This window comes from Camelus bactrianus, chromosome 19 (genome assembly GCF_048773025.1).
Source record: "Camelus bactrianus isolate YW-2024 breed Bactrian camel chromosome 19, ASM4877302v1, whole genome shotgun sequence".
Classification (NCBI taxonomy): domain Eukaryota; kingdom Metazoa; phylum Chordata; class Mammalia; order Artiodactyla; family Camelidae; genus Camelus; species Camelus bactrianus.
In genome coordinates, this window is record NC_133557.1 from 13,788,088 (window position 1) to 13,813,918 (window position 25,831).

The window sequence follows — 25,831 nt, forward strand, 5'->3', positions numbered from 1 at the left end:
GCAGGCGTAGCACGTAACCCATCAGCTGATCCTGTCGCCGCCGCCGCCGCCGCCGCCGCCGCCGCCGCCCAGCTCGCCACGACCCCAAACCCCGACCCCTTATAGCTCGGCCCGCGCGCCCCAGGCCCGGCCCGGGCGGCGCGACGGGAGGATGAGCGGCGGGCGGCGGAAAGAGGAGTCGCCTCAGCCGCAGCTGGCCAACGGGGCCCTCAAAGTCTCTGTCTGGAGCAAAGTGCTGCGGAGCGATGCGGCCTGGGAGGACAAGGTGCGGTGGGACCTGGCGAAGGCGCACATTCGAGGAGCCGGCTGGGACTCGGGGACTAATGGACAGGCCCGAGCCTGCCTCTGCCCCCGTCCCGGTGCGGCCGAGTGTTCGGGATGGTGGGGCAGGTGGCCCGAGGGTGTCGGGACGAACTTGGCGGGCCTGGGCCTAACGGCCCGGCTTGAGGCTCACCACAGAGTGGCCTAAGGGTGAAGCCAGCAGCAAGGAGTGGGCAGAAGAGTTGCCACCCGGCCGGTCGTGTGACTGAACGGCGTGTGAGCTGAATTCTGTTCGATCTCCGACTTTTACTCTCAGTAGCATCTTGAATAAGTGACTTATTTTATCCGAATTAACTACTTGCCATTGTCGTTAGCACGAACAGTACGGTAACAGACTTACACTAAATATTTGCTACGTGTCAGGCGCTCCCTGTGTATCATTTCACTCAAGGCTCAGAACAACTCTGAAGCAGGGTGCCGTGGTGCGTTAAAGCGTTTAGCACATAGCGAGGCTCACTACATGTGAGCTGCCATGGCTTTACTGTAGAATGAGAAAACTGAATACCTCAGTAATTCAGAGAGGAGAGACTGAGACCATCTTCCGCATGGGGGGAGGGATGGAGAGAAACCACCAAATGTGTGTGAGGAAATGGTCGGGGGGCTTCAAGATACCCTTACTGGTCACGCTCATTCAGAAGATCTGAGTGTAAGCACTTCCCCAACCCTGCTCCATGATGTGGAAGGAATCATCACAAGCAGCTTGATTACAGTTGGCTTGAAAAGAATGTTCTATTTGCAGTGTTTCCCTTGTTTTTTTGGACTGATGAAATAGGTTTTCCTGGAGTTCCTGTAAAGGGGTGGGGGATGGGAGGCACTTCCTGATGGTGCCCTCCTCCTGCCCCGAGTCCTGCCGAGCTCTTGTAAAACCTTTCTGATTTGCTGTGTCATTTCTTTCTTTCCTTGTATAAGGACTGGTTTATGCAATCTAGGGCAGGTCAGAAACTTGAGTCTTCCATGTTCTTGTTTGAAAATTAGATATGTTGGCACCTGCCTCCAGCACTTTTGTTTCTAATCCTTTCTCTCCTTTGACTTACTTAAAATTCAATGTGTAGGTAGGTGGTGCTGAATTGGTTAACAGTCAGCCTCTCTGCTTGTGGTCAGTCTGTCCGGGTCTCCCCAGGTCAGATAAGAATTTTCCTGTAGCAGGAAGCACAGTTACTATTACAGCCATTTTATTTTTTCAGCTTCTGAAAAAAAAATGATTTTTCTAAAAGTTTTATTTAGAGCACAGGCCCTGGAAGGGAAGTCATCCCTTAAGATAACTATTATATCTCTTTTTTTTTAAATCTCATTTTATTATAAGAAGCTGTGGAGATTAGAGAACCATATACCACTGCTTTGGGGGAAAATTTCCCTGGAAGATGGGTTTAGCAGAAAGCTTTTTTATTCTTCATCTATTACAAAAGGCACTCTTGTGGCACCCACTCCAGATAATACATGCATTCTCTCTTTTCTACAGGATGAATTTTTAGATGTAATCTACTGGTTCCGACAGATCATTGCTGTGGTCCTAGGTGTCATTTGGGGAGTGTTACCATTGCGAGGTTTCTTGGGAATAGCAGGGTAAGTCTTGGGTATCTTGCATGTTCATGGTATCATTTATTTTCAAAGAGAGATTTTATTTTCCTTTTTTTTTGGAAAAGTCCATTGCTCCTCTGGAGGATTTGTGTGAGTGTGTGCGCGCGCAAGCAAAAAGCTGGCCCCATGATGGCATTCCTAGGTTTGGCGCATCACTCCTCAGTTCAGCAGGCCTGGGAGCATCTTAGGTCAGGCATGTCACCGTTCCAAAGATCTTGGCCAGTTCATTCATTCATGGGTCCAGAGTGACCTCATGCAAGAGGTTGCCGTATTGCCTGTTGGTAGCAGACATCTAGCTCTGGCATGACCTTTGTGTCTATGGAAGTTTGGCAAGTGGAAGAACTTCTGTACTTAATGACCACCACCTGTGCACTGTGTTGGATGTCCTGAATCTTGGTGTTGTCGGAAATTGTCTTAGGTCTCTGCATTTTATAGGCAGTGAAAAAGTAGGAAATTGGTCTCCATCTTTTACTGTGCTCCTGTGGCCAGTGACAGCACAGTTGACACCAGCCTCTGGTCATGGCTCAGCTTTTTAACAAGCCACTGAAAGTGAGTCTGCATGCCCACTAGATTGAAGTAAAAGTATTTGTGGGAGTTGTCTTAAGATAGGAATTGTGGGAAGTTATGGTGGAAGTGGACAGGCAGGCCTCTGGCCTTTTCTCTTTTCACACAGGGAATACAAACTGTCAAACCGATGGAAAATCACGTAGATTGTTCTAATTGTGATCACATCTCATCATTCCCTTGCTTTGGGGTGAAATTATTTCAAACTCATTTGAGTTGCCTATTCTCTCAGAAGATAACCCGAAAGGAAACTCTCCTAGAGGTTTTTGATTTATGATGCTGAGCAAAACATTTGTCCAAGAAAGCCAGTGAGGGTTCATCCCCTGCCTGATTTTGACAAAGCAAACATTTGATGAGGACTGATTGAGGGTGATGAGACACAGGCAGGACCTGGGGTTCATAGAGGTCCTCCCAGGTTGGAAGTGGTATATAGGTACATTTTTAGAATTGGTCACCCCATTTGAGCTTTCTATTTAAAAACAAAAACAAAAACAAAAACCTCAGAGAAAAGGAAAATGCCGGAGAAAGGGGAAGGCAGTCTAAAAGCAAAGGGGGCCTCTTGTCTTCCCCAGGCCGCTTTTCTAGGAGAGGATGACGCTGGTTCAGCTGCCCTGCACCTATCTCATCTTGCAGAATTCCTAACAGATTTCTTTGAAGTCGCCCAATCTGGGAATAATACAGCAAAGACTTGAGCTAGTCTCGTACCTTTCCCACTATGGCAGATGAGTAAGGCTGCACAGAGACTTTTTTTCTTTTCACTTTATAGAAAGCTCTGGATTCAAATTCCAGCTCTGCCAGTTTGAAGCTACATAATTTTGGGCTCACTTTCTGAGGCTGATTTTCCTTATCAAAACAGGGAAATAAAAGTGCCTTCCTTGTGAGATTGATGTGTGACTTTGATGAGATAATGCAAATAAATTGCTAAACATAGTACTTAGTACATCATAGGTACTCCATGCAGGGTTCACTGCAATTGTATGATTAGCTTTACAAAGAGTGATAAAATATGACTATTTCTCAATAGACAAGAAATGTAAGAAATGAGGTGTTTGGAGTGAATTCACCTTGGAGTGGCTTACCCATCATGCCACTTTTTCAGGACTGCTTGTTTTCTAGAGTTCATTCCCACACTGTCCTACCAGAGCCAGTTTCTCTCACTCCAAATAAATCCCTTCCCTCTTTTGGTTGGCACCTTTTCCCCTGCTCTTGGAAAGGGCCCAAGGACACTGATTTTTTCACATAAACTCCCTCACTCCATCTGTCTGACCCAGCTGCCCGGGCTTAGGGCGGGACTGCTCTGGTGCTCAGTTCTAGTGATCGTGTCCTCCCCACTTCCTGCCTTCACTGCCCTCTATCTGGACCCCAACTTGGCTTCTCCTGGTTTCTGGCATGGCCACCAGTTAGGGCCTCTTAAGGTAAAACCATTTCCTCAGGTCTCATTATTTATAATTTGCCTGGGAACTGAGTGTGATAGTTGTGTTCTGTCTGCTGAAGTTTTGCATTATTGGAGAGGGCCTCTGTTCAGCCCTTCCTGCTCCTCCTGTCTCATAGAGCTTGGCATGTGGTTAATAAGTGCTCAGTGAATGCTAGTTAAAATTTTTTAAATTTAGTTTTGCAGGTGAACTAAAAAGAATTGCTCATTCTTCAAGTCCCTAGCTCAACCAAGTGGGCAGCTCCATTGAGGGCCTAGGCGTTTTCATGTATTATTTCACTTGCCCCCAGAATACAGTTAATTGTGCAACAGCAAGTGCCCTGATAGGGCTGGACTGTGTTGGTGGGCATTGAGTCTTCTAAGCTTACAGTTTGTGTTTGGTACTTGTCCTCCCTTGCTCCAGATTCTGCCTGATCAATGCAGGAGTCCTGTACCTGTACTTCAGCAACTACCTACAGATAGATGAGGAAGAATATGGCGGCACATGGGAGCTCACCAAAGAAGGGTTTATGACATCTTTTGCCTTGTTCATGGTATGTGTAGCTAATTTTACTGCAAGTTTTGTCATTTCATGAGAGGTCAGTCAAGGGGAGCCCCGTGATTAAGTTACACTGTGTGATTTGGGTATCATTTTTTAAGACTCCTAAAGCTGGAAGGCATGTTCTTTCTCCAGTAATGTTGTCCCAAAAGATGAGGTGTGATAGATACACTGTGTAGTCTGCCTGTGGTATGCAAATCCAGGGCTCATTGTCAGCTTCTATGTCTGACTTTCAGCTCTGGCTGCACATTAGAAACTGGGAAACTTTTACAAATACATTTGTAGCATTATTCATAATTGCCAAAAAATGCAGACAACTATCACCTGATGAATGACTAGGTAAAATGTTGTATACTATACAATAGAGTATTATTTGGCCATAAAGAGGAATGAAGTACTGGTACAGGCTACCACATGGATGAACCTTGGAAACATTATGCTGGGTAAAAGAATCCAGACACAAAAGACCACGTATGGAATGAGTCCATTTATGTGAAATGTCCGGAATAGGCAAATCCACATGGATAAAAAGTAGATTAGTGGTTGCCAGTGGCAGGGGGTGGGAGGGGAAATGGGAAGTAACTGATAATAGGAACAGGTTTTGTTTTGAGGGCAATGAAAGTGCTCCAGAGTGTTTCCACAACTCTGTGAATATACTAAAACCCTCTGAATTGTATACTTTAAAAGGATGAACTTTATGGAATATGAATATATCGCAAAGTTTTGTTTATTAATTTATTTTCTTAATAGACCCTAGCCCAAACCAATAAAATCAAAATCTCTGGGAGGTAGTGCTTGGGCGTCTCTCTCTCTGTTTTTAAAGGTCCCAGAGATTGCAGAGGTTAGCCAGTTTAAGAACCTGTGCTTTATTTGATACGAAGCTGACAGTGTGGATGGTGGTTTTGTTTTCACATTTGCTGCTAATCCTAACACTTACTAGCAGTTTAGTTTGCTTTACCTGTATCATTTCCACATCTATAACACTCTGGTTGCTCTTTGGCAGGGGAAGAGACTTGTCCAGGGTCGCTTTGGGAGCAGGAAGGTAGTCCTGGGCTCTATTAGAGAAAGCTTGATTTCGGTGAAATTATGTAAGCCCCCAAGCAGATTATGCATTGGATAGCCCCTGGGAAGCCCACCATGCACACATTTTTAGAGCATTTTTGTTCTGTGGAATGAAGCCTGTGTTGACCCTGTTGGTCAGGGGACTTAACGAACATTGCTTGTTTCCTCTCAAGGTCATTTGGATCATCTTTTACACTGCCATCCACTATGACTGATGATGTACAGCCCCCGCTGCTCCAAAGGGGCCTCTTAGTTACAGCACAGAAACATGATTGCCAGGGCACCCAGCCACATGGAACCTGGAAGACCTATGTTTCCTGGACCGAGAATCAGTGTGTTGGGCGTCAGGTATCTTCTGCAAAGGTTGTGACCTGAAACTTTTTAAAGAACCATCCGCCTTTTGGGGAAGCATTTCTGAATTGTCTATCACCAACCATTTCTTCTTGGATACCATCATGAAACGTTGTTTGCAGATTGGAGCTGTCCTTTAATTTGATGCACCTCTGGATCCGGATGAAACATTAAATTGTCTTCCTTCTCCATCAGGTGTACAATTTTTAAACTATCATTGGCATTTCAAGTCTTCTGAAAACAGTATGGCAATATGTGAGTGGTCCATAGCACAGTATAAGCAGCTTCTAATAACAGTTTTCATTGTAGAATGTTTTCAGATACTTGAATAAATCAGATCTTTAATTGAGACCCTGTTGATGGTGCATGGTAAAGCCTTTCCCACCTAACCTCTAGCTTTAGAACCAAGTAGGCGCGCTAGTGGTGGTGCCTCCCATCCTTCTTCCCTCTCCTTCCTCTCCCTGCTCCCTTAACCAGCACCAGCCAGGCCTCTTTCCCTTCAGGGGCAACAAGGAAATCAAGGGCTGGAGTTGTTATAGGCTGTGGCCTTATCTTTGTGGAGAGAGGCTTACCACCTTCTGGTGCCCTGATGCTCCTGCCCAGCACTGAGAAATGTGACTGATCTCACTGCAGTGCTAGACTCAAATGGTGTCATTTTGCATTTGGCCACAAGGTGGCAAGGCTGTTGTAGCCAGGAAAGCTTAGCCAGGTTCCAATGATAAGCCACAAAATGAAAGCTCTGAGACCTAGGACTGTCCAGAAAAGGGGCTTAATGGGGACATCGAGGACCTGGACTGTAGGAGGTCCTGCTCTGTGGTCAGGTGGAAGCTGGACAGCCCAGTTCCTGCTGCTGTGGTAAGTCACCCATCCCCTCTGCTTCCTGTCCCTTCTAGGCTGCAGTCCTACCTTTTGAGGTGTGGTGGCATTCTGAGTGAGACTGGTAAATTTTCTTTAAATGATTTTTTTTTCCTCCTTGATACTAGTGGTGGTTTTCTACCTTGTGGGTAGGGGTGTGGGGATGTAGAATGAGACTCAGGCAAGGGGTGGAAGATGGTATTGGAAATCCCAAACTCAGGAACTGACTGGGTCAGACCCCAGAGGTTTAGTCTCTTTTTGGAGCCCTGACCCTGTTCTTAACTGGTCTGTACTTGAACTAGAGGTTGTAGGCAGGGTCATGGCACTGGGAGGAGGTTAAGTGATTTCTTATGGCTGAGAGAGCAAGGAACAGAGGATACAGGTGGGACCTGGGATGTGTCCATGTCCAGCCCTCCCCTCACTCAGTGTGCAGCCTTGCCTCTGGGGTGCTCAGTCAGGCTGGGCTGAGTTAGGGTTCTAGGTGCTACAGCCTTGGTTCCCCTTTCGGCTTCTGCTTTGGTCCTTGGCATCGTCCAAGGAGATGTCATCAGTCAGGCTGAGGTAGGAGCTAAGGGCCTCCCGGAGCCCCTCACTGAGGAGGGACTCCTCTCCTGTGGCAGATGCTTCAGAAAACAGGAGGGAGCTGTGGAGAGGGGAAAAGAGTTGGGTCAGGGAGCCTCATGCTCCTCCCTGCACTTACCACACAGTTCCGTGTTCTCAAAACCTGCTGAAAAAACTCAGTGGTTCCCTGTTCCTTATGAGATCAAACCCCTGCTTGACTTCACTCAGGACTGGTGCTCCCTGTTGTACCCCATCTTGTCTGACCTTCCTTCCATCCTGGCCACCTTGGTGCCCAGGCATACTCTATATCCATGCCCACTTTTGCCTCCCTGCTAGTCCCCCCTGCAGACCTGCTGAGCCTGGGCTAGCCTTTATGAGTTCAGTGAGTGCTCATTGGCTCCCAGATGTCCCTGAAAGTGACAAGCCCATTCCGAGTCCCCAGGGGTGGGTCCTTCTAACTCTCCTTTGTTCCATCTTCACATTCCAGGGGCCCCTCACCTGTCCAGCTCTTCCCAGTTGAGTGGTGTCCTCTGCACAGTCACAGGTAGAGGTATGGCCTTGCCAGGGAGTGGGCCAGCCCTCCGCAGGGCACAGGGCTCCTTGAGGAGGCAGCAGATGTCATCTGCCAGCTCTGTGGAAGAGACCAAGACCCTTGACATGGCTGACTCCAGCCCTGCTTTCCTGCCCAACAACCCCACTCTTACCCTAACAGCTTTCCACGCTTGGCAGGTGGGAGTGTGAGCCCTAAGCTGTTAATCTGGAGGTTAAGATGCAGTTAAAGGTCATTCTCGGCTAGGTTTGGGGAAACTTAATTTACTGTGTTATTTTGGGTAAGTTTTGATGGACCTCTCTAAGCCCCAGTTTCTGGTTAGGAAGGTGCTTTGGAAAGAAGAAAGCTAAGGCATGACCGGTCTCTACTTGTTCTGTCAGTATCTGCTGTATGGAATGACAGTCCAGAAAACCCCTGATGAGTAGTGGTCTTTCCTCTCTGCCTTTTGACATCGCTGTCGTGGCTACATCCTCCAGGGCCCATTACAGATAGGCACCAGAGAATGCTAAGAGTTAACTGAATTCCACAACAGCAACAGCTCTGGGCCTAGTTCCTGTGGAGAGAACTGTGCCAGCCACTGGGGACTTTAACTCAGAACCACAGTGGTAGGTGAAGTACTGGCATACAGTCACATGGAACATCTGTGTGGCTCTGTTGGCATGAGGTAATGTTGGGGCTCCGAGGCTGCATTTCTTGGCACAGGGACTGGCATGAAGAAAGGGGAGGTCTCTCATAATTTGGATATTCTCCAGCAGGTAAAGTGTCCAAGGGTATGACTAACTGCCCACAGAGACACCACATCCTGGTCTACTCTCATGGAGGCAGGGAATGACCATACCGGAGTAGTGGTCCACCAGGGCCTGGAGCGAGGGAAAAGTGAGGCGCGGTGAGATGTACAGCCAGCCATTGTCAAGGCGCTGGATCCTGTAGTGTCTGATGCGGTCCCAGGATGCAGGGCGGCTGAGGCGGACTGACAGGGAGTAACAGCCTGAGGAGGAGAGAGTCCAGGGTGGAATTAAGGCCCTGCTGGGACCCAGCCCAGCCCAGGATGGGAGAAGGAAGACATGAGATGGTCACAGAGAGTGGTCACTAGGCCTAGACAGAAGGGAAAGTGGCAGGGAGGGACAGAGACTTGGTCTCTTGGTCATAAATGACAACACAATCATAACAGATAGGGCTCTTGTGAGGATGAAATGAGATCATGCATGCAGAGTGCTCAGAACAGGGCCTGTCACAGTCTAAGTGAACATTAAGTGTTGGCTGTTACAAAGACTCAAGTTGACGGAAGTGTTAGAATGTGAAATTGTGTCAGTAGATGTCAGTAAGGACATGAAGAAAGAGGAACTCGTACCCTGCAGATGGAAAGATAAATTAATAAAAGCCACTGTGGAAACAACTGGCCTTAACTAGTTGAGTTAGGTGCCCATGCCTCACAACCCAGCAGTTCTGTCCCAGCATGATACCTTACAAATACACAAACAAAAACATTCATAGCAGCATTGTTAAGAAAAGCCTAAAACTGCTAACAACCCATATGCACTCAAGATTGGTAGGTTCTAGACTATAGCACTATATACAGCAGTAAAAGTTAATAACCACAACACATGTAAGAATAGATAAATCTTTAAAATAATAAGCAGAAACAGCAAGTCACAGAAGCATACATTCAGCATGATTCTATTTAAATGAGATCCAAAGGCAGCCAAGACTATTATTGCATAGGGATGCGTGTATGGCAAAACTGAAGAAAAATAACTGGGTAACAGAGTGAAGCACACAAGGGGCTTCAAAGGGACTGTTGTACAATTTAAGCCGGTAAGTGGGCTTATGGGTGTTGATTTTATTATTAGTCTTTAACCTATCCATTTGTATTATAAAACTGATGCTTGTGAATTTCCCCAGTTTTGTTTTTGTTTAGTCAACTTTATTGAGGTAAAATTTATATATAATGCACATGTTTAAAGTGTACAGTTTGACAGGTTTCAACAAAAATTTCAATTAAAAAAGAGAACTAGCTAGAAGAGGAAAAGCACATGGTTGAAAAGTAGAGAAAAAAAGACTATATAAAATAATAAACAGGCCTCCAATAGCAGTTTTCGGCAGATGAAATGCATATGAGCACTCTTTAGCTGTAAAGTGGGATTCGTTTCTTAGGTCAACACTTCATCAAAGCCAAATGGGAAGAGGGTGCTTAGTGAAATAATAGTAATAATAGATTATTACTATCACCTAATGATGTAGAGCTATCTGTAGCTTTCATTTACTGAGTGTTCCTATGTGCTTTTTTGTATGGATTATCTCATCTAATTCTCATAATGAGAATTACCTATGAAGTAGGTACAATTATCCCCACTTTACAGATGAGAAAACTGTTGCACAGAGAACCTGGGAGAAGAGGCAGTGACCCTGTCACTTAACCTTTTCCTGTGGAATGCCAACAAAATGCAGGAGTGAATTTCCCAAACCACAGGCACTGCTCAGTTTTAGGAAGCTTTTACTTTTGAGGAAGCAGTCTAAACACTCCAATTAAAAGGCAAGGATTTTCAGGGGAGGGTATAGCTCAGTGGTAGAGGACAAGCTTAGCATGCACAAGGTCCTCGGTTCAGTCCCCAGTACTTACTTTAAATGAATGAACCTAACTACCTCCTCCCAAAGCAAACAAGCAAAGACTTTCAAACTGGATGTGAAAAAGTGAGACCCAATGACATAGTAAACATGCTTTGGATATTAAAACACAGGCTAAAAGTAAAAAGATGGAAAAATATGTATAATGCAAACATTAATAGGAAAGCTGGGGTGATTATATTAATATCAGAAAAGTAGAATTCAAGACTAAGAGTATCACCAGAGATAAGAGCATATCCTGAACTTGCATGCATCTAATTACAGAGATTCAAAATACAGAAGTGAAGCGACAGTATTAAGAAATAGTTGTCCATAATTATAACTGGAGATTTCAACACTCCTCTCTCAGTACTTAATGGGACAGAAAATCATTAGGGACATAGAATACCTGAACAACACAATCAACCAACTTGACTTAATTAGTGTAAACATTGTGCCCAATAAATACACGTAGAATATTCAAGGTAGACTATAGACTGGGCCATAAAAACAAATTTTAAAGGGTTGAAATAAAAGTATATTTTCTGACCACAACAGAATTAAATTATAAATTAATAACAAAAAGATATCTGAAAAAATCACCCAATACTTGGAAATAACCCAGGAAACAGAAAGCACAAGCAAAATTAGAAAATATTTTTAACTAAATAATAAAAATTTGTAAGCTCAGCTAAATCAGGACTTAAAACTTTGTCTTACATTTGAAGAAAATAACAGCATAAAATAAAATAAGCTTCCACTTTAAGAAGCTGGAAGAATAAGAAGAAAATAAAGATAAAGCAAAAATAAATGAAATATAAAACAATAGAGAAAAACCAATTAAACCAAATACTGATTCTTTAAAAGGATAGATAAAATTTATAAACCTCAAATTAGACTAACCAAGAAAGAAAAAAGAACAAACAATAATATAAGGAATGAACTGGGGACATCATTACGGATCCTGCACACATCAAAAGGATAGTAAGAGCATAGTGTGGACAACTTTATGCCAATAAATTCTACAACTTGGGTGAAATGGACAAATCCCTTAAAAGACAAATTACCAAAACTGAAACAAGAAATAGTAAATTTGAATAGCCCTACGTCTACTGCAGAAATCAAATAAATAACTTTTAAACTTCCCACAAAAAAGACTCTGGGTCCAGATGGATTCACTAGTGAGTTCTATCAGACATTTAAAGAAGAAATAATACAATTTTACACAAACTCTTTAAGAAAAGAGAAGTGAACATTTCCTCATCCATTGTATGAGGCCTGCGTTAACCTGGTATAAAAATCAAACAAAAACTATGAGAAAACTATAGACCAATATCCCTCATATATAAATACAAAAAGTACTTAACACACAATTAGCAAGTTGAATCTAACACTATATAAAAAAAGATAATACATTATAACTAAATTGGCTTTATCCCAGGAATACAGGCTGATTTAAAAATTGAACATCAGTGTAACTCACTATATTAGTAGAATAAAGGGAAAAAAAACACAATCACCTGAAGAAATGTAGAAAAATAATTTGACAAAATTCAACACTCATCATTATTTTTAAAATAATAATAAAAACTACAAATAGAAGGTGTAGTAGTTTCCTATTGCTGCTATAACAAATTACCACAAATTTATGGCTTAAAACAACGCAAATGTATTATAATTCTGGAGGTCGTAAGTCTGAAATGGGTTTCACTAAACTAAAATCAAGGTATCAGCAGGTCTATATTTCTTTTGCAGGCTCTAGAGGAGAATCCATTTCTTTGCCTTTCTAGTTTCTAGAAGCCATCTGCATTCCTTAGCTCATGGCCCCTTTCTCCATTTTCAAAGCCAGCGCATAATATTTTCCAGTCTCTCTCAAATTCTTACTCTTACCTCTCTCTTGTAGAGACCCTTGTGATTTCATTGAGCTCATCTGGACAATCCACCATAATCTCCCCATCTCAAAATCCTTAATCACATATAGAAACTCTTTTGCAATGTAAGGTAATTCATAATCACAGGCTTCAGGGATTAGGACCTGGACATCATTGAGCTATTCAGCCAACCACAGCCTTCCTCTCAACCTGACATAGAGCATCTGTGAAAAATCTACAAGTAACATTATACTTAATGGGAAAGACTGAGTTTTTCCTTCTAAAATTAAGAACAAAGCAAGAATGTTCTTACCACTTCACTTGTTACACTAGAGGTCCTAGCCAGAGTACAAAGACAAGGGGAAAAAAAGGTATATGAATTGGAAAATAAGCAGTTAAACTATATTTATAGATAATGTGATCATATATGTAGAAATTCTTAAGGAATCTACAAGAAAAGCTAGAACAAGTGAATTTAGCAAGGCTACAGGATACAAAGTCAAAATACTTTGAGAAGTATATATAGGGCAAGGTCCCTGCCTCCTTTTCCATGTTTTCTGCCTAACTCTGGAGACCTCTTGACCTCTGTACCTTTAAGAATCTCTTCTAGAGCTGTGCTGTGACCCTAAAAAAAGCTCTGAGGTTGAGAAAGGGCTACATATCTGAAAATAGGCCTTTTGGCCAACCAACCAGCTAAACAAAGTGACCGAGTCCCTCTATCTTCTGCATGGTTCTTCAGCCACCACATCCTGGCCACAGTCCCCGTAGTTAGTAGAACCAGGAAGTGTCCTCATAGCTGTACTGACTGCTAGACTCAGATCTGTGAACCCCATGTGGGGTTGTCTACCCTATTGTGGGGACAGGTCACCTACCAAGGCCATCTGTGACTGGTATCCTGCTGTTCCTTCTCACTACATGCTCCAGCCAGTCCCAAATATCTACTGCTATCTTCCAGTTCCAGGACATCTCCTTTCAAAATCAGATTCCCTGGGTTCAAATCACACGCAAAGTACATACTACGACATCCTTACATACTGTATCCCTAGCTGTGTCTCTAAGGCATGTTATTTGACTTCTCAGATCTGTTTCTTCATCTGTAAAGGGGGATCATCATTGTCCCAGTCTCAGTAGATTGTGCCCAATGATTCAGATGGTGAAGCAGGTAACGCATTTAACATGTCTGGCATGGAGCAAGCACTCAATAATCTTCATCGGGCCTCTGATCCTTTGCTAACATTATTCCTTTTATGTAGAAGACTCTTCTGCCTGAGTAACCACCAGCCTTCCTTTTACAACTCCGTCCTGCTCAGACAACTCCTCTCCAGAGCACTTTCTCTGCCTGGAGAAGCCCCAGCTCTAGGCTTGCCCAGACACAAGTGCTAGTACCAAAGGTCCTGTTCTCCCATCGTCTGTTCCTCAACACTACCCCCCCCACCCCTCATATAGCCAACTGTGAGCCCCACAAGGGATGGTTCTAATTTACCTGTCTACCATCTTTCCATCTCAGAAAACAGCAGCACAATTCATCCATTAAGAAGCTTCTAACCCCAGAATCATCCCTGACTGCTTCCCATTCTCTCCCACCTCCCATCTAGCCCCACAGAAAACCCTACTGGCTACATTCAGAATATATCCGGAATCCGACCACTTCTCACCCTGCAACAACTTCCCATGTGGCTTCCCACTTCCTCCTTACCCCCTGCCAAATCCTCTCTTTGCACAGCAGAGGGATCAAGTCATGTCACTGCCCTACTCAGAACCCTCCCTGACACAAGAGCTCACCCTGGAAAGGCCCTGCAGACCTGACTTCTGATGACCTTGGATCTGCTCCAGGCACATCTGCCTCCTGCTGAGGATGCACCTGCTTACTCTGTTCCTCTTAATGCTGCTTTATTGTTTCCTTGTGGCACTTGCCATCATCAGATGCTTAATTACTATTTGTTCACTGTCCATGTTGCCAACTAGAGTGTGGTCACAGATCTTGCTTTTTACACTGTTGAATCTCCAGTGCTTAGAACGGGTGCTGGCACAGAGTTGCCATGCAATATCTATTTGTTGAGTGAATTAATGAATCTCTGTGATAAACGCTGAATAGAGCCATGATTTCAAGCAGTCTTCAGGAGTCCTTGCCACCATTTGCACTTCTACCAGCGTGAGCACAGATGGTGCTGGAGAGCAGTCAACCCTACCCCAGCTCTTCATCCTCGTCCCTCCCCTCAACGTACAAGTGAGCTCGTTCACTGATACAGGAAATACCATTTGAGCACTTACTACAAGCTGGCACTGCACAAACCCCAGACACAGGTAATCAGATCTTCATACTCTGGGGAAAGAAGTGCTATCCCTCAGCCAGAATTTTCCTTTATGGTCCTCATTTCAGGTATTTAATTCCTATGCTCACATACCTTGACTTTAAGAAGTAAGTTTATTGCATCTACAGAAGAGGTATTTTCAAGATGCTATGGGAGTTGAAAGCAAACAAAACAGTGACAAATAACCTGGGGGGATAACATTGCAACGGGTCATAAAGAATGAGTGTGAGTTGGCCAGGTGGAGGAATGGAGGAGAGGGCTTTCCAGGCTGAGGGAAGCTCTTGTGCAAGGATGCAACAGTGGAAAGAACAAGGTGTGTTCATTCGTCAAGTGTTCTGGTGGGCAATGGGCCAGAAGGCAGGCTGTGGGAGGGAGTGGTGGGAACCATGGCTGTGTGCAAAGCCTGAAGGGAGACCCACTGGGAAAGGTACAAGGTCCCAGATTCCAGAAAGCTCCAGCAGGCTTAGCCAATTGCACATCCTGGCCTGCAGTAACCTATGGGGTCAGGCACCATGTTTTCCCAGGTGTTATGATGATGCCAGGAGGAGAGGTGGGGTACACAGTAGTGTGAGGGATCAGATTAAAAGCCATGTATGGGAGGTAGACCTAATAGGACCCTCCTGAACTTCCTCTACTGAGGCCTCTGAGAAGCTGATAGCCTCAAGGATACTCAAGACTCTCCACTGTCTGCAGCCTGAGGACAGGAACCACAGCTTAGCAGGCCAGAATCAGAGGAGATGCTTAATAACTGTTTTTCAGCTGACAGAATGGACAGAGGTGAGCCCCTCAGGGGCAGGAAGCCAGTCTTGCTCATCAGTCTCTCTTACAGTGCCCCACACAGAACAGACACATAGTAGGATAGCAGGAAAACAAGGGAGTGATGCTATTGGGGTCTGGCCCTGGCACTGACCTCTAGAGCAGTCCTGGGAACTCCACAAACTCCTCATGCCCCATCACAGGGCAAGGTTTTCAGCCTGACTTGGGCCCTTCCATGCTCCCCACCCAGGCCTAGAACAAAACCAGGCATGCCAGAGGGATTCTGTGGAAGATGGGGGCCTCCCCCTCCCCTCCAGACTCTAAGTAGCATGCTTGGGAGCTCAGTGGCCCCAGGCCTTCCTCCTTGGTGGACACATAAGCTCAAAGCCCCTGATTCCCTTTCCAGAGGTACGTATGGATCTTTGACCAAAGAAAAGTTGATCCTTATATCACTCAGTCAACAGTTAATTACTGTTATATATGACAAGATGCATTATGTAAACAGAGAAAAGTCTCTCATTACTTAATTTTGTGTTCCTCACATTGGAACTGTATTTTCAAACTTAACATGAGAACCAGCCAGAGAGCTTGTGAAGGAAGCGGGTTTCTGACTCTGTGCCCAGTAGTCTGATTTGGTAGGTCTGAGGTGGGTCCATGAGCCTGCATTGTTGAGATGTTCCACTGACAATTCCTGTACACTTGAGTCTGAGAACCACCATTCTGTGGCGTCACTCAGGCCCCTACCGCTTCAGTGTCAAGCTTTTTTTGACCACAAACCACAATATGAAATTTTACACTGTGACCCAGGACGCATTTGAAGTGATCTAAAACAAAAGTTTGATGAAGCAGTATTTTCCTTAACCCCAGTGATGCACCTTAATGTTTCCTGTTGTATTTCACTTTAAATACTCACTGGTCCAGACCCACTAAATTAATGGGTCCCAACCTGAGCTACACATTAGAATCACCTGAGGGGCTTTTATAGCTTCCAGGGCCCAGGCCACACCCCTGACCAATTAAATCAGAAATTCTGGGAGGTAGGGTGTAGGCATCAGTAATTTATAAATCTCCCCCAGATGATTCCAACATGCAGCTATGGTCTAGATCAGCTGTTCTTAAAGTGTGGTCCCCAGATTAGCAGCAGCAAGCATCACCTGTGAACCTGTTGGAACGGTAAATTCTCAGGCCCCAGACCTAACAACTCAGAAATGCTGGGCCAGCTCTTTGTTTTAATAAGCCCTCAAAGTCATTCTGATGCCTGCCCAGGTTTGATACTCACTGGTCTATTACCGCTGAAATAAACTGATTTCTTGGCCCACAAATGGATCATGACCTATAGCTTGACAAACACTATCCAAAAGGAAGCACCAGAGAGATTATAGATATTAGTATTGGGAAACCATTGCCTTTGCTGCAGAATTGGCAAATATCTTCATTTTTTGATAAACAGCTGCATTCTGATCTATCTCCTTTTGGTGTTGCTGGGGGGAGGCTTAGAGTCAAATCTAGCCTTAATCCTGGTAAATTTGTGGCTCCTTAAAGATCCTGTGCATTCCTTATACCTTAAATGTATGTAGTGCTGTGTATCAATTACACCTCAATAAAACTGGAGGGGGAAAAAAAGATCCTATGGATTGTTATCTGCTCCCTCCTTTATTTCTCAGTCAGTTCCTCTTGTATATGTGTCTTCTTAGGAAAAGGGAACAGTGGCCACAAATTCTGGTCACTATGTTCTTGGGGTTGAACCAGGCCAGAAGGGGCAGGGGTGGGGCCGTTGAGCATGGAGCACTTCCTGTAGCTTCTCAAGCTGACTGGGGCCGGTCTGCAGCACCCCTGGCCCCAGCAGCAGCACTATGGTTTCCTGTTTGTAGCTGCTGTATTGAGTCAGCCCAACCGACCTCGGCCAGTGTATGGGTGCATAAGAGGGTTGGGATGCTGATGCTGCCTGGAAAATAGCAGGAGAGGCTGGGAAGAGGTCAACTCGGGGAACTCCCGAAGGAAGGGAAGGAGAGGAAAGATGCACTGGAAGGCGCTCCAGGAGGGAGACTGAGCAGAGAGCAAAGGACCCTGACAACCCATCCATCAATGTTCAATTTAGGGCAAGCACAGGAGGCCGATCCTCATTCCTGAATATCTCCTCCGTAGCCTGCCACTGTGCTTGCAATTCCACCATTACTGTCACATGTGGGCCTTTCTTGGGTGTCTGAAGTGGACAAACCTCACCTGGGTTTGAATCCCAGCTCTGAACTTATTATCTGTGTCCCCCCCCCAACCCCAGGCAAATCGTTTCCTCATCTGTAAAATGGGGATCATGAAAGTACAATCCCCAAAGCACTGTTTGAAGGCATTTAAAGGACCTAACATAAATGTGGGCACTGCCACTCCTTCAACGTCCTTCTCTGCCCCTGCTGTAAGGGACTCAGGGCGGCAGCTCAGAGGGAGGCAAGGGCATCAGAGACAGACTCTCTCAACTTCAGGTTTTGTTTGCAAAGGCCCTGCTCCTGGGGTGGGAGAAGTCCCACATGAATGTGCAATCAACGTAGATGTCCCTACCCCTCTTGTGAGCAATCCACACTCACTTTTAGAAATGGAGGTTATTGCCATGTTGTTGATGGGCCCTCCTGGCAGCAACATGGTAGTCAGCCAGCCAGACTGCCTGACTCCAAGGCCAGGTCTTCAGCCCTTCACGTTTGGCCTTCTATCCCTTTCCCTAGGTCACCCTGCTCTTGGCATTAAAGGGACAAGCCCAGAGCTGGGCTGAGCTTACCCACCTCTCCTGGTCTGGCTCTCCCGGATCAGGAAGGCCCCTCCGGGGTTTCCAGGCAGCAGCAGCAGTTCCTCTGCTTTCTCCCGGCTCAGGCCCTCATACAGCCACCTGGGGGAGGAGCAGAGGGAGGGATGGGGTCAGTCTGGGGCTGGGTGGGCCACAGCTCTACAGGAACATCTCCTCCCCTCTCTGGGCCTCAAAGTTCCAGCCCCATGAAGCTGACCTTGGGGTCTGTCAGGCCTCCCACCTTTGTCCCGGTTTTGGCTCTAGGGGCCTCAGAGGACAGTCTCATGGGGTCAGCCTCAGCCTTTTCTGATTGGAGACCTCATTCCCAAGTGGCCAGGGCCTGGGGGCAGGTTAAGTGACCCCAGACTCTCTCCTGTCACTGCCAGTTCCTCCAGCACCCATATGCTATCCACTACCTTTCCAAACTGTCACCTCTCCAAGAATTGCCCCTATTTTTTTTTAATGTTAGCAAATATTTTATTTCAACAGTTTAAAGTTTAACTTTGTCGCCAAAAGGAATGCAGGTAAACATTTATTCACTGTCATTGAAATCTAATTCCCACCTGGGCTTATTTATGGCGGAAAGTTTGCAACTAGAATGCTCAAGGCATTCTAAAATTTCAGAAAAAAATCATTTTTTGGCTTACTAGTCCATCAACCTTCTAATGTACCCAAGGCATGCCCTGGGGTCCCAGGCAAAGCCTCCAGAAGCCAATTTGATGGAAATGGCTGCCTCTCTGTCATTTTGTGACATTCCACAGTCAAAGCCAGAATCAGGGTTGAGTTGATTCTAAGTAAATAAATTAGAGAAGCTGTGACTCTCTTGATGCCAGTGGCAAACTTAGCCCAGTTTTATAGTAAATAAAGCATGTCATTCATATGACTTATGAAAGCTGAGGATATAAATGAAGCAGTGGCAAGGAAAGGGGACTCTTGGAGGTGGTCAGTGTGTCCTTGGCATAAACTCCAGTGCCATGCTGTGGATGAAGAACTCTGCTCCGCGGGCCCAGGCCATCGGGAAACGCACGGCGAGGTGGGCTTCACACAGCCTCTGCGAGCTGATTCTACGAGTTGTCCACACTTCTCAGGATCCTGTCAGGACCATCAGAGCTGGCATACCGTGAGCCTCAGAAAAGAAAGGCCATCCAGTGTGGGAGCTGTGCTTTTTCTCAGAACGGAAAAGTGGCTGTCACGGCACACACAGTGACGCATTCCTGGCTCCGAGTTATTCACTGGCCTTCCCCCTCAACACAGAATTTGCTCTGGAGTCAGTTTGTCACTTACTCTTGGCAAGAGATGATGCACACTTTGTAAGAGACCCTGTGTCCCAGCGTCCAGCCCTCCGGGGGAGGTGCCTCTTGGAAGGGCAGCCCAGGGAGGCTCCCCGGGACACTCTGCAGGCTGCTTCCACTTCCAGCAAGTCCCCGTCAGCCTCCTCCCCAGCCAGCTTCCTGGCCACCCTCCAAAGCCCAGGCACCACATCTCCACAAGGCCTTCCTGAGCCCCCTCCTCTGGGCTCCCACATCTCGTGGGTCATCTTGAGAGAGAGAGTTGTCTGCTCCAGAAGGCAGGTCTGGGCCTGAGTCTCTCCCTTCCTCAGCTTTGCTCAGCACAGGACTGGGCATAAAGGACAACCTTGTGGGAGAAGAGGGCAAGAAGCTCTCCCCAGGCAGGGCCTGATGTGTGAACTCACCCGTGGGAGATTTTGGCCACGTGGATGCTGGGGATGCTGAACTCTCTGCCTGAGACTTCTGACAGCACCGTAAACCAGTCTCCATCCCTGGAAAGAGAAAGGCGAGGGGGTCCCTCTCAGAAGGGCCAAAGCCCTGGGAACTGCTCATTCAGGATTCACAAGGACCCACCAGGCTGGGTCCTGTGCCCACTTGTCCCATTTGCATTTCCCAGGTTCCCTTGCACTAGGTGGTCTGGGCACCTCCTGGGCAATGGATGGCAAGATTCAAGGCTCCCTTGCAAGGCCTTGCCACTCACTGCTTCTCCCTGCAAGTGTATCAGGTTGCCTAAAATCCCACCATTAGGGCCATGTGTGAGCTCGGCACCAAAGGCCATGTTCTTTTCTCCTGGAAGGGGCCTCCTCCCATTAATGCATCTTCAGGTATCGGGGGAGGGAACAGAGCACCTCACGGAGTGCCCTTGGAAGACTTACTCAGAGACGATGGTCAGTGGCTCCCCCAGCCTCAGCGACAGCTCTGCCTGCTCGCCTACCGGGAAACTGCTCAAGGCCACAGCGGTGGCCTTGCTTCTCTCTGCATGGAAGGACAGAGATGGTCACCCTCTGGCCAGACGCGAGCTCCAGTGCAGTCTGGGCTTTTGCCATCAATCCTCCCACAAGCGCCCTAGGGCATGTCTGCTGGGATCCTGGGATGGCAACCTGGAATCTGACACTTTTCCACAGGATGCTGCAGAGCCCTTGGGGTGCCCAGACATCACTTGGGGTCTCCTCAGGGAAAGGGTTGGTGAGACAAGAGTGGGAATCCTCGCTACAATCCCCTTTTATATACAGATCTCCACAGGAGATTTTGATAAAGGAATTCTGTTGTTCAGCAAACTTAAAACTGCCCACTCTAAGCAGGAATCAGCCCAGATCTCTGAGCTCAACTTCTGAAAGGCACTGATGAGATGGGTACCAGATGAACTAGCTTCGAGGACCTGGGAGGAGGACATGGGAGGAGGGCTCCTGGAGGGCCCAGGAAATCACCGACGTGGATGGGCTTTGTAACTCTGGAGTGCCGTGCACGTGGGCAGAATGGCTCCCCCATGGCCTTCATCCAGAGCGGCAGGTGTAGGTCTGTGCTGCCCCCTAAGAAGAGCTGCAGCCCCAGGGCTCGCTGTGCTAGGCCTGACCCAGAGCAGACGCCCAGCAGGAGTGTGTGGCCCAGTCAAGTGTCCTGGTCACACACATGCCATCTCTTCCTGAGCACCTGCTGTGTGTCAGGCCCTGACTGGGTGCTGTATGCGTCATCTCTATTCAGCCCCATTGCACAGCAAAGCAACCGAAGCTCAGCTGGGCACTCCACTGGGGAGGGAGGGCACAGCTCCTACACACATCAGCATGTCCCTCTCCTACCACGGGGCACTGTTGGGGTGGGTGACCATCATGGCTGCTCAGGGGTCCAGGGTGAGGGGACTGGGCTGGACAGCAGCACATCTCCAAAAGGGCCCAGGCTCCCCAGGAGGCTGATGTTCAGAGAGGGAGTCACTGAGACAGAGGACACCAAGTACCCCTCCCCCCCCCCCCCAGCCGCACCATCACACCAGGACTGGTCCTGAAAACATGGTGGGCATGAGGCCTAATTTTGAGGTTGACCAACAGGCGGCAAGCGGCTCCCTCAGCACAGGATGCTCACGCCCCACCCCTACTCAAGAATCAGCTCGCCCAGCCTAACCAGACCTCCCGATGCCTGCCTAGGCCTACTTGTCCTGAAAAACCTGTCCTCCACGGGCTGCGAGCACGTCACCCACACCCCAGCACCCTCCTTTCCCATCTCAGTAGGGGTCTCTGCATAAAGCTACAAGAAGCATACAAGCTCAGCAAGAAAGGTTTGTATGTCTCATAAATGCTCCTCAGGGCCTAAGAGGCCTCCCCAAGTCCCTCTAGACAGCACTGGGGCCCCAGGAGGTTGGGGAGGGAGAGCAGGTGGACAGACAAGGACCTAGGGGATATGTGGGGCAGACACAGAGCTGGACACTATGTGGGCTGAGGGCCTCTGCTTTAGTGGGACATGGGCAGAATGCGACTGTGATCCTGGAAATGGACCAGTTCCTAAGTGTTCTCATAGACACACGTGGAGATCCCTGTGGTGACCCTAGACTGGAGCTCCTCAGAGCCCGGGGCCTAGCCATCCCATGGAGCAGGGAAATGCCTGATGCCCAAATACACGGTACAAGCAAGTCAAGGGGCGTGGTGTCCTCCAACAAGAATGGAGCCAGGTGGCCAGATGGGCCCGTCCGCCTCCTGGAAGCCCTGGCCTTTCACCCCTAGGAGCCACTGAGCTGCATATGTGCTCCTCTGACTGGTCCTCTCTGGTGGCTGAGTCACCTTCATCCTTCACTCCCTGGATGAAATGTCCCTCCCGTGACGAGCCCCTCAGCACACACTCTCGGTCAGTCCTTTTAAACACCATCACCAAAATCTAACACAATTTTAATTGACTACTGGTTGTAATTAACTACCTGTCTTTGGGTCTTGATTGTCCCTGAAGACAGGGGCTGTGCCTGTCTTGTCCACTGCTGTATCCCCTGGTCCTGGCACAAGGCAGAGTTTTGGAAGATTATGGATGGGTACAAGGCTGATGGACAAAGGAGCTGCCCCAAATCCATATCCCTGCTGGGACCAGCGGTAGAACTACTGAGAGAGCCCCATCCTTTCCATGGAGACCCTGGCAGAGGGGAACGCAATTCCCCTCAGTTCCCACAGGCAGGGAGGGCCCCAGGACACCTGCTGCGGTGGGGGTGGGGTCATCCCTCTCAGCAGCCTGGGCATGACTCAGAGCCGCCTCAGGCTGCTGCCTGTGGCTAGATTTAGAGGAAATGAGGTAGAGGTCTGTGTGGTTTCCAGATCTCTTCCTGCAGGTGGGCCCCAGGCTCTCAGTGCAAACAGAGTGGCTAAAAGGAGGCAGATGCCTCTCCAGCAGGAGTCTAGCAGGGGCTGAGGGTGTCAATGACAGTGGGGCCTGGGAGAGGCTGGTATTGGGAGATGCAGATTTCCAGGGTGGGGGCTGAGTGGGAAAGAAGCCCCAGCTATTGCAGAGGAGTTTTCAGACTGGGGACAGCTCCTGCCAAACACAGACATCAGGATATTTGGCTCTGCAGCCTTCTAGTTCTGCTTAAGTGTGTGGCCATGTCCTTCCTCCTAAAAAGTGCTGCTTGGTTTAGAGTAATCTTGTTATCTGTGATGGTTAATTTTACGTGTCAACGTGGCTAGCCCACAGTACCCAGATATCTGGTCAAACACCAGTCTGGATGTTAATGCAATACTATTTTTTAGATGAGATTAACATTTAAATCAGTAGTCCTTGAATAAGACAGATGACCCTCCATAAAGTGGGTGGACCTCAATCCATTAGTTGATACCCTTAAGAGAAAAAGACCGAGGTCCTTTGAGGAAGAGGGAATCCCGCCTCCAGCCTCAGCTCTGGAATTTCACAGTATTAGCTCTTCTCTGGGTCTCCAGTCTGCTGGCATGCCCTGCAGATTTCAGACTTGCCATTGCCCACAATTGCATGGGCCAATTTCTTAAATTCTCTCCTATACACGCGCCCACACATACCCTATTGGTTCTGTTTCTCTGGAGAACCCTGATCAATACATTATCAAAACCCCAAATCACAATGTGATTTGAGAAAGGGTTTGTGGACTGTTTTGACATCAAAATATTAGAATTTGCAAGATATTTTGATTGCCTAAATGTCCTTAAAAACTGGCATTTTTAGTCAGGCCTACCTTAGAAAGTTCCCAGTTATGGGTTCAGCCTGTGCATTGTATGAACTCAGTTTTTCCAACCACCATAGCTCTAACTTTGCTTCAAGTATTTCACAGCACCTCTCAGGATAAGAGGAGACTTCAGAGCATCACTGTCCAACAGAACTTTCTGTGATGATGGAAATGTTCTTTAATTGTGCTGTCCAAGAAGGTAGCCACTAGCTGCACATGGCTACTGAGCACTTAAAACACAGCTGGAGTGACTGAGGAACTGAACATTTATTTAACTTTAATTCATTTTAATTAATCTTGGTTTAAATTAACTGCTTATGGCTTGTGGCTGTCACGACAGACAGTGCAGCTTTGGAGAGCTACGGAAGTAGGTTGGTCTTACAACTGCAGCTCAGTCTCCAAATAAACTGGTTGAGGAGGGAAGCCGGGGGAGATGCCAGGGGGACCATCACACCACGCTGGTTAGCTTCTGTCAGTCTCTCACATTTTCTAGTTTATCTGGTTCAGTGTTCTCACACTAACATGTAAGCTCCCCAAGAGCAGAGCGCCTGACTGTGTGGTTCACAGGGAGGGCCTGGTATACAGAGGCAGCGATGTCTGCATTTGCACAGCCTCACGGTGCCTGGGAAGGGCCTGGCTGCCCCGAGGCCCACAGCCTACCTGCTTGCATGGGCTCAGGACTCGGGCCTCCCACAGAAGGGCTGGAGCTTGGGCTTAGCATGGTTTTCCCCCTGCTGGGCTGACTTCCCATCGTTCTTCAGCAGAATACTCAGAAGCACATTGCCAAGAGAAATCTGAAAGAGATGTTGTAATGGGGACAGAGCCATAGCTCCCAACCTGGTGCCCAGACACCCTCCCTCCCCAGCTCAGCCCTGCTGACCTCCTTGCTGACGCAGCGAATGAGATCCCTCCCATCAGGACCAGTCTCCAGCCCCCTCCACCAGACTCTGAAGTCTCTCTGCAAACCAGACCCTGTTTTCTCTGCATCCCATCTCTTCTATGCTGTAGCCATCCTCCATAATGTTTCTGGGCCTTTGTATGTTCGAAGCCCCCTCCCATTGGCTAGAATGTTCTTTTCTCCTTTTGGGCCCACCTGGATCCCACACTTCCCCAGGAAGCATTCTCTGAACCCCCCTCCAGGCCTTGCTGATTATTCTTATGGCTCTGGGATCACATTCTGCCCCTGGGTTGCAGGGGCCAATGACAAGACAGAGTTCACTTCAGGCAAACCAGGATCCACAGCTAGGTGGGCAAGGGGGATCCTAGAGGGCTTGGGAGCTGGTGTCTCACAAGCGAAGGTGACACTAAGCACACAGTTACTGGTGTCACGTAGCAAAGTAAGATGCCAGGGAGACTGTATGACACCATGATGACTTGCAAGGCTTTACAGGATTGGTTGTTGAACCACTTCCTCTCTCTTTGCCTCCATTTCCTCGTCTGAAAAATGGGGATAACAGTACCCACCATATGGGTCTGAGAGATAACGTATGTGAAGAGCCTGGCCAGGACCTGCTTTTCCTTTTTCACGCCCTGAATGTCACTTCACCGGAGGCCACTCCTGGGAGCTTTCCCTCTTCTCCCTCGGCTCCCCGCTGTGCTCCTGTCCAAGTTGTCATTTTTTGCATATTGGAGTGCTTGTTTAATCAGCCGTCATTCTGTGGCTTGTTGAGGACAAGGACCTCTCTGCCCATTTCCTCAGCATTTCACCCACAGAAGGCACTTGATGCACATTAACTAAAGTAATTATAGCTCTTCAGACAGGTGTTTTACCCTTAGTATATTCTAAATTCCCAGGTTTCCCGGGAAAGGACGATTTTTCCAAACACTGTACATACTCAAATGTTTCAAGGAGGTGGTTTCATTCTTTCAGACAGTTTGTCTTTTCACTAGAGACAAGGCACAATTAACACCAGTTTGGTGACACAGGAGGTTCCGTCCTTGCCTTTGAACCTTTCCCCTTGCCTGGCTGAGGATGGATGTCTGTCATGATCATGGAGTGACTCCCATGGCCTCACAGGCCATTGTGTCTGAGGAGTAAAGCTCCTTCCTGCCTCAGAGCGGGGAACAGCTATCTGCAGTCTTGAGTCATCAACACGGGGATAAAGGTATCTGTTCAGTATTCACGGAACAGGAGCCCTTTAATACAAAACAGGCCCACCATTAGGAGGGGGCTCCTGGCAGCCACTTCCTGCTCAGACTTTGGGATCCTGAAGCCTTGGCAGCCTGGGACGGTGCTGCCACCTCCTAAGGTC

At 47.4% G+C, this 25,831-nt stretch overlaps 2 protein-coding genes across 2 annotated transcripts in view; one reads left to right on the forward strand and one right to left on the reverse strand.

Annotated features, from left to right (window-relative positions):
• RAB5IF (RAB5 interacting factor) lies at positions 1 to 5,807 on the forward strand. The gene is made up of 4 exons (XM_010960776.2): positions 1 to 265; positions 1,781 to 1,884; positions 4,299 to 4,428; positions 5,669 to 5,807. Exons 1-4 carry the CDS (start codon positions 152 to 154, stop codon positions 5,708 to 5,710), a joined length of 390 nt encoding a protein of 129 aa, XP_010959078.2. The 5' UTR covers positions 1 to 151; the 3' UTR covers positions 5,711 to 5,807.
• SLA2 (Src like adaptor 2) overlaps positions 4,908 to 25,831 on the reverse strand; it is a 24,967-nt gene continuing 4,043 nt past the window's right edge. The window contains exons 2-8 of the mRNA XM_010960770.3: positions 24,240 to 24,373; positions 20,293 to 20,392; positions 19,822 to 19,908; positions 18,127 to 18,230; positions 8,651 to 8,800; positions 7,761 to 7,893; positions 4,908 to 7,344 (exon numbers count right to left, since the gene is read on the reverse strand). Coding sequence (XP_010959072.1) covers positions 7,179 to 7,344; positions 7,761 to 7,893; positions 8,651 to 8,800; positions 18,127 to 18,230; positions 19,822 to 19,908; positions 20,293 to 20,392; positions 24,240 to 24,330 — 831 coding nt within the window. The 5' untranslated portion in view covers positions 24,331 to 24,373 and the 3' untranslated portion in view covers positions 4,908 to 7,178. The remainder of the gene's footprint in view (positions 7,345 to 7,760; positions 7,894 to 8,650; positions 8,801 to 18,126; positions 18,231 to 19,821; positions 19,909 to 20,292; positions 20,393 to 24,239; positions 24,374 to 25,831) is intronic.